This window comes from Rhinichthys klamathensis, unplaced genomic scaffold, assembly GCF_029890125.1.
Source record: "Rhinichthys klamathensis goyatoka isolate OS25496 unplaced genomic scaffold, OSU_Roscu_1.1 h1tg000040l_1, whole genome shotgun sequence".
Lineage (NCBI taxonomy): Eukaryota > Metazoa > Chordata > Actinopteri > Cypriniformes > Leuciscidae > Rhinichthys > Rhinichthys klamathensis.
In genome coordinates, this window is record NW_026606587.1 from 15,567,465 (window position 1) to 15,582,378 (window position 14,914).

Here is a 14,914-nt window from a genome sequence, read left to right on the forward strand (position 1 = left end):
CTTTGCCCCGTGCAGAGGATCTCTTTTCTCGGTATGGAGATAGACTCGGTCGCCATGTCCGCGCAGCTTACGAGCGAGCGCGCACACTCACTGCTGACTTGTCTTCGACAGTTCGAGGGCAAGAGTGCGGTCCCACTGAAACTTTTTCAGAGGCTCCTGGGGCATATGGCATCCGCAGCCGCGGCAACGCCACTCGGATTGCTTCATATGAGACCGCTTCAGCTGTGGCTTCGCGATCGGGTCCCGAGGTGGGCATGGCATCGCGGTACGCTCAGAGTTCCAATAACTCCAACCTGCCGTCAGTCCTTGACCCCGTGGCGGAACCTCAGCTTTCTACGGGCCGGAGTTCCCCTAGAACGAGTTTCCAGGCATGTTGTTGTCTCCACAGATGCTGGGGCGCCATGTGCAATGGACATGCAGCCGCGGGCTCCTGGACAGGACCCCAGCGCCTCATGCATGTCAATTGCCTCGAGTTGCTGGCAGTACGCCTTGCCCTGCACCGCTTCCACGCGCTGCTCCTGGGTCAACACGTACTTGTCCGTTCGGACAATACTGCGACAGTAGCGTACATCAACCGTCAGGCTGGTCTACGCTTTCGCCGTATGTCGCAACTCGCACGCCACCTCCTCTTATGGAGTCAGAAGCACCTGAGGTCCCTTCGTGCTAATTACATTCCAGGAGAGCGGAACCTTGCAGCCGACGAGCTGTCACGGCTCCGGCCAACCTCTGGCGAATGGCGACTCCATCCCCAGTCGGTCCAGCTGATATGGGACCAGTTCGGGGACGCACAGATAGATCTGTTTGCCTCCCACGACTCATCCCATTGCGCCCTGTATTACTCCCTGACCGAGGGCACACTCGGCACGGATGCACTGGCGCACAGCTGGCCGCAGGGCCTACGCAAATATGCGTTTCCCCCAGTGAGCCTTCTCGCACGGACTCTGTGCAAGATCAAGGAGGACGAGGAGCAGGTCATATTGGTCGCCCCATACTGGCCCACCAAGACCTGGTTCTCCGAACTGATACTCCTCACGACAATACCTCCTTGGCCAATTCCTCTGAGGAAGGACCTACTTTCTCAGAGACGGGGCACCCTATGGCACCCTCGTCCCGATCTTTGGGGACTCCACGTGTGGTTCCTGGACGGGACGAGGCAGGTTTGAGTACCCTGCCACCTGCGGTGGCGGCTACCATCACTTCCGCTAGAGCGTTGTCCACGAGACACGTCTACGCGTTGAAGTGGAACCTCTTCGTCAACTGGTGCTCTTCTCGAAAGAGAGAAGACCCCAGGAGATGCTCGATTGGTGTCGTGCTTTCCTTTCTGCAAGACGGGCTGGAGTGAAGGCTGTCTCCCTCCACCCTGAAGGTGTATGTGGCCGCTATCGCCGCTTATCACGATGCAGTTGAAGGTAAGTCTCTGGGAAAGCACGACCTGATCATCAGGTTCCTGAGAGGAGCGAGAAGACTGAATCCTCCTCGCCCTCCTCTCGTACCCTCTTGGGACCTCTCAGTGGTCTTATATGCCCTGCAGAGGGCTCCCTTTGAGCCTCTGCAATCAGTGGAGATTAAGTTCCTGTCAATGAAGACAGCGCTCCTGGTTGCACTGGCCTCCATCAAGAGGTTGGGGGATCTGCACGCACTCTCCGTTGACGAAGCGTGCATGGAATTCGGGCCGGCCTGCTCTCACGTGATCCTGAGACCCCGGCCTGGATATGTGCCCAAGGTTCCCACCACTCCCTTCCGGGACCAGGTGGTGAACCTGCAAGCGCTGCCCCTGGAGGAGGCAGACCCAGCCTTGGCACTGCTCTGTCCAGTACGCGCCCTCCGTGCTTACGTAGACAGGACGCAGTGTTTCAGGACCTCAGACCAGCTCTTTGTCTGTTATGGTGGGAAGCTGAAGGGAAAGGCTCTCTCCAAGCAAAGGTTATCCCACTGGATAGTGGACACCATTGCTTTGGCATACCAGCATAACAGACATTTGCAGAGCTGCAGGGTGGGCGACACCCAACACATTCGCCAGATTTTACAATCTCCGAGTGGAGCCAGTCTCCTCCCATCCATGTACTGTCTTTTTCAAGCTAACATGGTTAGGAGTTAGGTGTCTCGCTTGCTCGCCATTCCAATCCACGGACTGGATACGTGCGATATTTCCTCAGGTAGCCTTCCTCTCTGAAGCCCTGAGTTCCTCCAGCACTGTTGACGCTGGCGCCAGTGTCTATTGCCTGTGCGTCGGCTAGGTGCCTCCGTGTGCATGGTTCCTCCTCTGAGTAACCCCCACATGTGTATTTCCACTGTAAGCCTCTTTGAGCATGTGTCTTTCCCTCGGCAAGCCACCTTGCCAGTCCTGGAGTTGAAAGTTGCCACCCCACGGGCTGGTCACTCCAGTGTTCCTCCATATGAAGCCCCCTCGGCCATATGTGTATTCTTAAGTCCTCCCTATGGGTAGGCATGCTGTGGCATTTCTCCCCTGAGATATGCTTCCCAGTGTACCTTGGTATTCCTGTGTTAAGTAGGACTCCTTCGTCCGTGCCTATATCACGACAGGGAGGTCAGACTTCGCAGGGCACTGGAAGACAGCTGTGAAGGTGGCGTGATTACACGGGGACCCCCATTCTCCGTCATCCGACGTAACTCGGAGTGACTACGAAAGGGAACGTCTCGGTTACGGATGTAACCCTCGTTCCCTGAGTAGGGAACGGAGACGTTACGTCTCCCTGCCACTTCCGCTGTACCGCTGGGTAGACGCCTGAGTTCAGTCTCGGCTCCTCAGCGAAGACATGATCTGCTGTTGCAGGTGTCTCTCCTTAAATACTCACGCGGTGAGGCGGAGATACATTATGCAAATTCCGCTGACCCATGGCATTTCATTGCCATAGCCTCGTTTTTTAATACTCGAAGATGATAGGCTTTCTGGCGAAACCCCCATTCTCCGTCATCCGACGTATCCTACTCAGGGAACGAGGGTTACATCCGTAACCGAGACGTTTCTTCAGTGGACCAAAGGCCAGATGTTTAGCAGAATGTTCACGCTGCTCTTTTACATACAATTAAATAATTCTATTGTCCTTGAAATATGGTTTAAGTGTACTGCTAAATGTGCTGACGAACATTTATGGCAAACTAAAATATACTTAAATGTCATTTCTTTTGATACTTGTATGTCATTTATTTAAATATATTTGTAATTACACATTTGTAATGATGAAGTTGCAATTAGCACATTTAAAGTCCCCCTGTAGTCAATCATTTTATCCCTTAAATTTCATCTTTGATCACCAAAAATACATATTTAAAATTGTTCATGCCTTAAAATATCTTGAATGTAACTCGACACCCTTGCCTCATTTAGTATATGCGGTTCTATGAATATGCAAATGAGCCCCGCCTCCACTCACTCACTCAGCTCAGAGATCCACTGGTTGACGATCACACGTTGATCTGATCACAAAGGTCGTTTGTGACGTCAGAAACACCAGCGATTTCAAACCGTGTTTTTGAGACTGTCTTTGGTTCACTGCAGTTTTAAGGAGGAAATACTCAGCAATGCTGTCGACTTATGAATTTACACATGATTTGTCTTAAAGCATATTCAAAACACCACATAGACACATAAACAACATTAAAAGCTAGATTTTCACCACAGGGGGACTTAAATATATTTACGTTTAATGTAATATCCACACACTACAGTTAAAATTATAATACTTTTCGTGTGCTTCAGTTTGTTAGTCAACACATCAAAATTACAATGATTTAAAATGAATCCTTTTAATTGTCATTACAAAGTGCACTTTTTTTTAAAGTGTACTTAAGTGTGTTAAAGTGAACTCTATTTAAGTATACTTAAGTGATACGTTTATTTTACTAATATTACATTACCTGCAAGTAAATATTTTTATATATATATATCTCACCTAAAGGATTATTAGGAACACCATACTAATACTGTGTTTGACCCCCTTTCGCCTTCAGAACTGCCTTAATTCTACGTGGCATTGATTCAACAAGGTGCTGAAAGCATTCTTTAGAAATGTTGGCCCATATTGATAGGATAGCATCTTGCAGTTGATGGAGATTTGTGGGATGCACATCCAGGGCACGAAGCTCCCGTTCCACCACATCCCAAAGATGCTCTATTGGGTTGAGATCTGGTGACTGTGGGGGCCATTTTAGTACAGTGAACTCATTGTCATGTTCAAGAAACCAATTTGAAATGATTCGAGCTTTGTGACATGGTGCATTATCCTGCTAGAAGTAGCCATCAGAGGATGGGTACATGGTGGCCATAAAGGGATGGACATGGTCAGAAACAATGCTCAGGTAGGCCGTGGCATTTAAACGATGCCCAATTGGCACTAAGGGGCCTAAAGTGTGCCGAGAAAACATCCCCCACACCATTACACCACCACCACCAGCCTGCACAGTGGTAACAAGCCATGATGGATCCATGTTCTCATTCTGTTTACGCCAAATTCTGACTCTACCATCTAAATGTCTCAACAGAAATCGAGACTCATCAGACCAGGCAACATTTCTCCAGTCTTCAACTGTCCAATTCTGGTGAGCTCTTGCAAATTGTAGCCTCTTTTCCCTATTTGTAGTGGAGATGAGTGGTACCCGGTGGAGTCTTCTGCTGTTGTAGCCCATCCGCCTCAAGGTTGTGCGTGTTGTGGCTTCACAAATGCTTTGCTGCATACCTCGGTTGTAACGAGTGGTTATTTCAGTCAAAGTTGCTCTTCTATCAGCTTGAATCAGTCGGCCCATTCTCCTCTGACCTCTAGCATCAACAAGGCATTTTCGCCCACAGGACTGCCGCATACGGGATGTTTTTTCCTTTTCACACCATTCTTTGTAAACCCTAGAAATGGTTGTGCGTGAAAATCCCAGTAACTGTGCAGATTGTGAAATACTCAGACCGGCCCGTCTGGCACCAACAACCATGGCACGCTCAAAATTGCTTAAATCACCTTTCTTTCCCATTCTGACATTCAGTTTGGAGTTCAGGAGATTGTCTCAACCAGGACCACACCCCTACATGCATTGAAGCAACTGCCATGTGATCGGTTGATTAGATAATTGCATTAATGAGAAATTGAACAGGTGTTCCTAATAATCCTTTAGGTGAGTGTAGATATATGAAATATTTAAAGTACACTACTGCACATTCAATCAAATTAAGCACACTTCTTTTTCACAAGGCTGAAGAACAGACTGAAGTAATTATTCTTGACTTCCACCTGTTCACATCTGGTGCGTTTATGATACACTGGAGATTTATTAATTTTTTGCACGTGTGCTTGACATCATCTATGGAGAGAGCTTGACATCTTTTGCGTTTCCTCATTGTTCATTCTCACACACACACTGTTTTGGGTCTGTAACGCAGGATCCGTGTGGCGTGCCATCGGCTCATCAATCATCAGATCTTCACCAACCTCATCCTCATCTTCATCATGCTGAGCTCGGTCTCGCTGGCCGCCGAGGACCCCATCCGAAACTTCTCTGCCCGAAACATCGTAAGACCACCGAGAAAAACCCCACAGTCAAAACACCACATCACCTGCTCTTTAAACAGGATAAAACACACAAATAATAGACTAATATGGACATTTCTTTCTAATTATGCAGCATCAGTTACATTTATGAACTAGTGTGATTTGTTACCTCATTTTCTTTATTATCACATTTGACGGAGTGATTATTTCAGGTTTCAGATTTCGATAGTCCACTTTAGACATTCAACTTAACTCTCATTAGAGTATTAGTAGACTTATTAGTTTTGGATCGGTAAGATTTGTAAGCTTTTTTAAAGAAGTCTAGTCTGCTCACCGGGCTGCATTTAATTGATTAAAAATAAAAATTGTGAAATTTTATTAATGTAAAACAGCTGTTTTCTATGTGAATATATAGTAAAGTGTAATTTATCCCTGTGATCAAAGCTGAATTTCCAGCATCATTACTCCAGTCTTCAGTGTCACATGATCCTTCAGAAATCACTCTAATATGATGATTTGATGATCAAAACATTTGTGATTATTATCAATGTTAAAAACAGTTATTTACATTTTTATTTCAGGATTCTTTGATGAATAGAAAGTTCAAAAGAACAGCATTTATTTTAAATACTCTTTTGTAACATTATAAATGTCTTTAATGTAACTTTTGATCAATTTAATTCATCCTTGATGAATAAAAGTATTGATTTGTTTTATTTCTTTCCCCGGAAAATAAAATAAACATTCTTACTGACCCCAAAAACATCAAACATCTTTTGACTGGTAGTGTTCAGGTGATACTCGAAAAATTAGAATATCGTACAAAAGTTCATTTATTTCAGTAATTCAACTTAAAAGGTGAAACTAATATATTATATAGACTCATTACATGCAAAGTGAGATATTTCAAGCCTATTATAACAAATAAAGGCTTTAAATATCTCACTTTGCATGTAATGAGTCTATATAATATATTAGTTTCACCTTTTAAGTTGAATCACTGAAATAAATGAACTTTTGCACGATATTCTCATTTTTCGAGTTTCACCAGTTGCAAAGTTACTTATAGTCTGTTGAGGAGCATCAACATAAAGCAGACATTTCTACTAATACTCTACTAATACTCTACTAATACTCTACTGAGAGCTAGTTGACATGTAGGTGTAAAGTTACTTATAGTCAGCAGAATGTCTGAAGTGGAGTTTAGAAATAGTTTTACCTTATTTCATATAAACAGGATTTCACAATACGCTTCACATGCAGATTCATTGTTTTACAACTTCCTGCCATTTTTTCATTTGTCTGTTAATTTAAATGGGCCTAAAGACATGAATGCTGTGAAACTTCAAGGATTATAGAGGCGCTGTAGAAATCAAATAGACTTGAACTGACTCTGTTGTGGATTCTTTCCACTGGATTGAGTTTCTTGTGTCCGTTGCAGGTTCTCGGTTATTTAGACTACGCCTTCACCGCTATCTTTACAGTGGAGATCTTGTTGAAGGTAAAGACTCCTGTCTTATTTCTATTTGCATTCTACACACCATGATTATAACCCTCTCACTTATTCCAGATTATGCTTCACTAGTTCATTTCTTATTTGTGATTGTTGAGTTGGACAGGAATTTGCAACTCCCTTTAATTTCTACTCTTGCTTTTACTGTATGATTGCACTTGATATAAATGTGTAAAATGAAATGGTCCCAGTTAACAATAAGGTTCGTTAGTTAACATTAGTTACCTACATTAGTTAGCATGAACTAATAATGAACCGCACTTATACAGCATTTATTCATCTTTGTCAATGTTAATTTCAACATTAACTGATACTTTATTCAAATCTTGTTAACATTAGTTAACTAACATGAACTAACAATGAACAGCTGTATTTTTATTAACTTACATTAACAAAGATTAATAAACACTGTAACAAACGTATTGCTCATGGTTAGTTCATGTTAGTTAATACATTAAAGGGATAGTTCACCCCAAAATGTAAACTCTGTCAGTAATTACTCTCCCTCATGTTGTTCAACCCCGTAAGACTTTCGTTCATCTTCAGAACACAAATTAAGATATTTCTGATTAAATCTGAGGGCTGGATCACTCCTCCATAGGCTTCTTAACCCTCTGGGGACTAAGCCCTTTTTGGTCTGTTTTCTCTATTTTTACATTTGGCCTCATAAACCATATGTAATGGAGATGGAACACTATGTGTTTGGTATCTATGGATTCAGAAGACCCTAAGCTAACATAAGCATGCATGTAATGAGTTTATAAAGGAAGTATGAGTAAAAAATGTACAATAAACTAGAGAATTTCAAAAACGGAAATTAGATTTTTGTCATTTATTTCTGAAAATCACACATCACACAACAATAGTGAACAGTTTTTGAACAAAAAATATATTTGTCAAAGCCTTTGCTTGACAGACATGTGTAATTGGCAAATAAAATGTGTAAAGAACAATGAAAAATTTAACTTTATTTACAAATAGTCCCAGGTGTTTTTCTTAGGAATGCTTAGAATTTTCTAAGCAATGCTTTCTCCTCGTCACTCTCCAGTAATTGTTCCAGAGCTTGTTCCACCGTAAATCTTTACTGCTTGCCATCATAAAAGTGCTAAAACAATAAATAATGATATAATTGTATGTATATATATATAATAATAATTGTTCTGTCTCTCTCTCATAAATCTCTGATAATCCGCTCCGTAAGCCTCCGTTCGCTCTCTCTCCTTCTCTCCATTCAACGCTGTTTGCGTCATATCCCTAAATATATAGTACCACCCCTTGCAAGGCTACAGAGTCCTCTGATTTGCTAGAAACATCATGGTAACCTTCCTCTGATTGGGTAAGAAAAATATTTCTCCATCGGCAATTTTTCCATTGGTTGTTGCTTGCGGAATCTGCCAAACAACATCGATTTCATTGGCCTTTTGCATAGTGGTATTGCGCAACAAGGAAGTGTGTATATTTACAAGCCGGGTAAGTTATCACTGTTTTCAGCGGAATCTGAGGAAGACGGTGAAAAAGACCGCACCTCTCTATCATTAATAGTTTTTAAGATATTTACACATTTTTAAAAGTATGCCATTTTGGGCGGTACCACCCAATCCGTCCCCAGAGGGTTAAGGGATCGAAACTGGCCGGCCCAGAAAAGTTATTAAAGACATTGTTAAAATAATCCGAGTGACTACAGTGGCTCAAGTTTATCAAGCGACGAGAATACTTTTTGTGCGCAAAAAACAAACAAAAATAATGACTTTATTCAACTCTTCATGTTCTTCTCTGTGGGCCTCGAGTGAGTTCACATTGTGTAACAGCGCAGCGCTTCTGGGTTGTACGTCACACACACACACACACATGACCAGCGTCGACCAATAGTGAGCCTGCATGTGACGTACAACACAGAAGCGCTGCGCTGTTACACTGCGTGAACTCTCTCGAGGCCCACAGAGAAGAACATGAATAGTTGAATAAAGTCGTTATTTTTGTTTGTTTTTTCCGCACAAAAAGTATTCTCGTCGCTTGATAAACTTAATAACTTTTCTGGGCCGGCCAGTTTCGATCCCTTAGAAGCCTATGGAGGAGTGATCCAGCCCTCAGATTTAATCAGAAATATCTTAATTTGTGTTCTGAAGATGAACGAAAGTCTGACGGGGTTGGAACAACATGAGGGAGAGTCATTACTGACAGAGTTTACATTTTGGGGTGAACTAACCCAATGTTAACTAATGAACCTTATTGTAAAGTGTTACCACTGAAATGTGCTTGTTTAGTTAAACACAGCACACACCAGTGAACTAAACACAGCACACACCAGTGAACTAAACACAACACACACCAGTGAACTAAACACAGCACACACCAGTGAACTAAACACAAACCCGCTGAGAGTGTTTAGTTCACTGGTGTGTGTTGTGTTTAGTTCACTGGTGTGTGTTGTGTTTAGTTCACTGGTGTGTGCTGTGTTTAGTTCACTGGTGTGTGCTGTGTTTAGTTCACTGGTGTGTGCTGTGTTTAGTTCACTGGTGTGTGTTGTGTTTAGTTCACTGGTGTGTGCTGTGTTTAGTTCACTGGTGTGTGCTGTGTTTAGTTCACTGGTGTGTGCTGTGTTTAGTTCACTGGTGTGTGCTGTGTTTAGTTCACTGGTGTGTGCTGTGTTTAGTTCACTGGTGTGTGCTGTGTTTAGTTCACTGGTGTGTGCTGTGTTTAGTTCACTGGTGTGTGCTGTGTTTAGTTCACTGGTGTGTGCTGTGTTTAGTTCACTGGTGTGTGCTGTGTTTAGTTCACTGGTGTGTGTTGTGTTTAGTTCACTGGTGTGTGCTGTGTTTAGTTCACTGGTGTGTGTTGTGTTCCTCAGATGACGGCGTTCGGCGCTTTCCTTCATAAAGGAGCGTTCTGCAGGAACTACTTTAATCTGCTGGATCTGCTGGTGGTCGGAGTGTCTCTCCTGTCCTTCGGGATACAGTACGTTCATGTCCTCCAGCACGTGTGAGTCGGTCACCGCATGCGCTCGTGTTCAACGTGCGCTTTATCTGCAGGTCGTCGGCCATTTCAGTGGTGAAGATCTTGAGGATTCTGCGTGTGCTTCGCCCGCTGAGAGCCATCAACAGAGCCAAAGGACTCAAGGTCAGTCTATCTCCTTCACTTACAGGTCACACTCCAAACATATCGTGCAAAAGTTCATTTATTTCAGTGATTCAACTTAAAAGGTGAAACTAATATATTATATAGACTCATTACATGCAAAGTGAGATATTTCAAGCCTTTATTAGTTATAATTGGGATTATGGCTTATGAAAACCTTTTCACAATATTCTAATTTTGAATTTGGGGTTTTCATAAGCTGTAAGTCATAATCATCACAATTATAACAAATAAAGGCTTGAAATATCTCACTTTGCATGTAATGAGTCTATATGATATATTAATTTCACCTTTTAAGTGGAATTACTGAAATAAATGAACTTTTGCACGATATTCTAATTGTTCGAGTTTTACCTGTATACAGCACTTTTAACAATATAGATTGTTTCAAAGCAGCTTAAAGGGCCGTACACACCGGGACGAATATCGGCGCGCGTTATTCGCCAGCGTTTAACGCGTTTTTTGTCTTTACACCCAAGCGATTTTCGCTGACGATGAGCCGAGTGAACATGCCAATTCATTCCCTGACATTAGATGGCACTTAAAGGTGCCCTAGAATGTTTTTTTTAATTATTTTATAATGTTTCCTGGGTTACCCTTATAATGTTAGTATGTTTTTTAGATAAAAAATAATCATAATTTAGAAATAAATGGCATTTTTCCTAGCCTGCTTTTAGCTTCTGATTTGAACACTCTGTTTGAAGGGGCGTGTCTGCTGTGGGATTCAGTGTAACCGCGGCCACTGCTGTGATTGGCTGACATGGTTGCATATGAAATAGCTACGCATTACATGTGAAACTCTCTCGAATACTTTTACTACAGCTATTATACGTTTTTACTATAACAGCTATCGAGATTAACGAATCGTGAGATGTTTTTAAAGTATTTAGATCTATTCCCATCACATAAAATGTTGCCGTGATGAGCATTGAGCAGATGACAGTGTGTTGATCGCGAGAATGAAGATCTTATCATTGCAAAGCAGTTTCTGCACTCTCTCTGCTTTCACCAATGCAAACACGATGATGTAAATACAGTAAGAGCTTCGTTGTGCAGTAACGTGCGTCATTGATTTCATAACGAGTTTGGCAAGTGTCCAGATAAACTCGCGCTGTGTGGAAAGATTGTTCTTTGATCGCTTTCTGGATATAATTTGTTCACAATTTAAATACGATTATTTTCATCCTACTAAAAGAAACGATGTGAAGCTGATATTTTAGTCACTGGCTTGACTTACTGATGCATAAACAGTATTGAACGATTTTGAGAGAAAGATTACCTGTCTGAACTTGAACAATTACACATCAGAAAGTGTTGCTTGGTAGCTCGATCCGAGGCCAGCCAAGTTGAGGAAACACTCGGTGAAATGTTTGGAAATTTCCAGAGAAAATAAAATTAACCCATTGTTTCTTCAGAGGCTCAGATGAAGGAACTAAAAAATACTTTTGTGTTCATGTGTACATCCACACTGAGCAACTGCCATGCTTCGGCTGCGCAGCTCCGCCTGGCATTGAGGGCTGGCATTATGCAAATATTTGGAGGCGTACATATTAATGATCCCGACTATTGCGTCACAGTCGGTATTGTGTGGAGAACCGACCGTTTTTCAGGGGTGTTTTTCATAAACGTGAATTAAATGAGAACGCGAAAACAGTCCAGTTTGAGATTCACTCTATGTCATGTCCATGCACTGAACTCTTGTTATTTGACTATACCAAGGTAAATTCAATTTTGAATTATAGGTCACCTTTAATGTAAAACAGAAATACTCCGGTACACAAGGTGGCGCTGCGCAACTTTACGCTTCTGACACTCGCTTGTCACTCAGAAGAAGAGAGCAAGTTTGTCATATAGTTCTTTATGTTCCGACAGCAACGAGACCAGCAGCTCTACATTCATCTTGCCTTGCATCTTCCTCGTCTTATTTCTTCCCGGCAGTGTAGACGCTGTTCTCCCCGTTTTAGTATTTTCCCGTAAAATATCCTGTATTTTTACGCTCTGATTGTGTTAACTCAGAACACGCAACTATCTGTGTGGCTTGCACTTGGGTTGCTAGACCTCCAGTAAAGTAGCGTACTCGGTCTTGCGCACCCAACGTCATTTTTGCCGCGCGCACCTTTGCGCTCGTGCGGACGCGTCGAGTATAAACAAGGCTTTACTCTGTGTCAGCGCGCGCTCTGATCGGTAAAGGGGCACAGACCTCTCCCGAATCATCTCCAGCACTCAGCCTCCGAAGCACCACTAACTCCGTTTCCCTCGTAAGCTGATATTAGTATTTACACAGATCTCTATGATAAAAAAATGTTTGTAAAAAAATATTTTAAAGGGGTCATATAATGCCATTTTTGTACAAGCTAATATGATTCTTTAGGGTCTAAATTAAAAGTTTGTAATATACTTTAATTAAAAATTCTCATTAGTATTGTAAGAAAACACTTATTTTACCTGGTCAAAAACAGCTCTGTTTTCAGCACGCCGTTTCAGTGCATATGCCTTTAAATGATAATGAGCTGTGCTCACTCCGCCCCTCTGTTCTGTGCGTACACGTTTGTAACGTGGAATTATGAATTATATTGAGAACGTCATACATAGAAAACATGCCGTAATGTACCCTGAGTGTAAACCTTAGACGCATTCATTGTGAAGCGTGCAGCTAGCGATTTGCAAAGATTAATATATTAATATAAAGTTTAATAAAACGTTACACTCACTTCCGTTCTTCTGGAGGTTCAGCAGGAACACGAATATCTGGTACCGATCCTTTTTTCATGAGCAGCTTCTTAGCAAAACCAGCTTTATACTGACCCTCGTTTAAAGCAGTCTGCTGAGAAATGATTCGCTCAAACATGAGAGCATTGACGTTGCTCGTGGGGAATATTCCCTTCGAAAACAAAACTCAGCCACTGCGTCTTCAGCGGTTCGGATTCAGGAACATTAAAATGACTGCTGTGTTCGTTATTGCACCCAAGAACAGAACACCACAATCGCTTAGAGCCATTCTGCTCATAGACAGTGCTCCAGCACATCAACAATGAGCGCGCCGGTCCGCGCAGACTATGATTGACAGCTACCTCATGTGCGAGGGCGGGTCTGTGTTGAAACGCTCCCGTCAATCAACAATCGTGGGAGGGGCGTCCGTTTTATTGACGTCACAAAAACGAACAGCTCGATTTGAGGCAGGGGAAAACATATAAGGAGATTAAAACAAAACCACTGGATGGATTTTTATCATTATATGATGGTTGTGTACAGGCACTGCTAACACACATTTCAGTACAATCAACTTGTAAAAGTGCATGTACCATTATATGACCCCTTTAATAGCACGGTTTTGGCGGTTATAGAGTTCTAATGACGGTGTTCAACTATAACCATCGGTCTCACGGTTATATAATAACCGTCGTCACACCCCTAACACACACACACACACTGTCTCTCTTTACCTCTCTCTCACTCTCTCACACACACACACACACACACACACACACACACACACACACACACACACACACACACACACACACACACACACACACACACACACACACACACACTGTCTCTCTCTACTTCTCTCTCACTCTCTCTCTCACACACACACACACACACACACTGTCTCTCTCTACCTCTCTCTCACTCACTCACTCACACACACACACACACACACACACACACACACACACACTGTATTTCTCACACACACTGTCTCTCTCTCTCTCTCTCTCTCTCTCTCTCTCTCTCACACACACACACACACACACACACTGTCTCTCTCTACCTCTCACTCACTCACACACACACACACACACTGTCTCTCTCTACCTCTCTCTCTCTCTCACACACACACACACACACACATGTAGTTATAAACTCTTTAGACTGTTAATGATTAGTGCTTTTTTTAAGTTTGTGGGTAAGAATCATGTAAAAAAAAATCCCTTATTTTGGGGATGGATTCCGGGATGTTCAATGTTGACAGCTATGGCGCAGGCGTGTAGTTTTTCTCTACAAATTGACCTCAACAAACTTCCTGTCTGGCCTTAAAAATTCATAATACAGAATTTTTTTATCGCTTCCGGACATTTTTCTTATATTATGATGTAACGAGTGCATCAGGGTTTATGGGAAGTGTGACACAACAACAATTTGAAACTCTATATTTCACTGTACGTTTCTCTTCTACACGCCTTCGCTGCTCTCGGCGCACTCGTTTCTCTCACATAATAAAAGCAATTCAACTCAGATCAATATTTTGTTACCATTTATGTATTTATATGATAAGTATACATGTCATAATCCCAATGATGGTTAATTCCTTTGTTTCACACAGATCCAGTGTAGCTGTAATTGTTGGTTTATTTGCCTGGCATGCTGTAGTGAAAAATAAATATACTAAAATGTACTTGAAATACATTTATTTTATGCTAAGTATACTACAAATACATTTACATATTTATGTACTTAATATTAATACCCTGCAGTTGTACTGTTGGTATAGTAAATTTGCATAAAGTCTATTACATTGGAACTAATTTTGCACTTAATGTACTTTAATAATCCAGAAATAGTGCTGAGATTCAACTAAAGATATCCTGAAGTATATTTGATTGTGTTAAAGTGGAACTATTGCAAATATACTTTAGTTAAACTTTTAATATCTTGCATTATACAGAGAGCATGCTATTCTTACTGATAGTGATATTAAACACATTTTAGGATTAATATTAACATATATTAATATACTCCAAATAAAGTTTAATTGTAATATTAATAT

General features: G+C 42.0%; 1 protein-coding gene across 5 annotated transcripts in view; it reads left to right on the top strand.

Annotated features, from left to right (window-relative positions):
- cacna1db (calcium channel, voltage-dependent, L type, alpha 1D subunit, b) overlaps nucleotides 1–14,914 on the top strand; it is a 145,712-nt gene that overhangs the window by 78,833 nt on the left and 51,965 nt on the right. For all 5 annotated transcript variants that reach the window (XM_056246929.1, XM_056246930.1, XM_056246931.1 and 2 more), the window contains 4 exons: nucleotides 5,387–5,516; nucleotides 6,937–6,996; nucleotides 9,857–9,963; nucleotides 10,038–10,125. In XM_056246929.1, coding sequence (XP_056102904.1) covers nucleotides 5,387–5,516; nucleotides 6,937–6,996; nucleotides 9,857–9,963; nucleotides 10,038–10,125 — 385 coding nt within the window. The remainder of the gene's footprint in view (nucleotides 1–5,386; nucleotides 5,517–6,936; nucleotides 6,997–9,856; nucleotides 9,964–10,037; nucleotides 10,126–14,914) is intronic.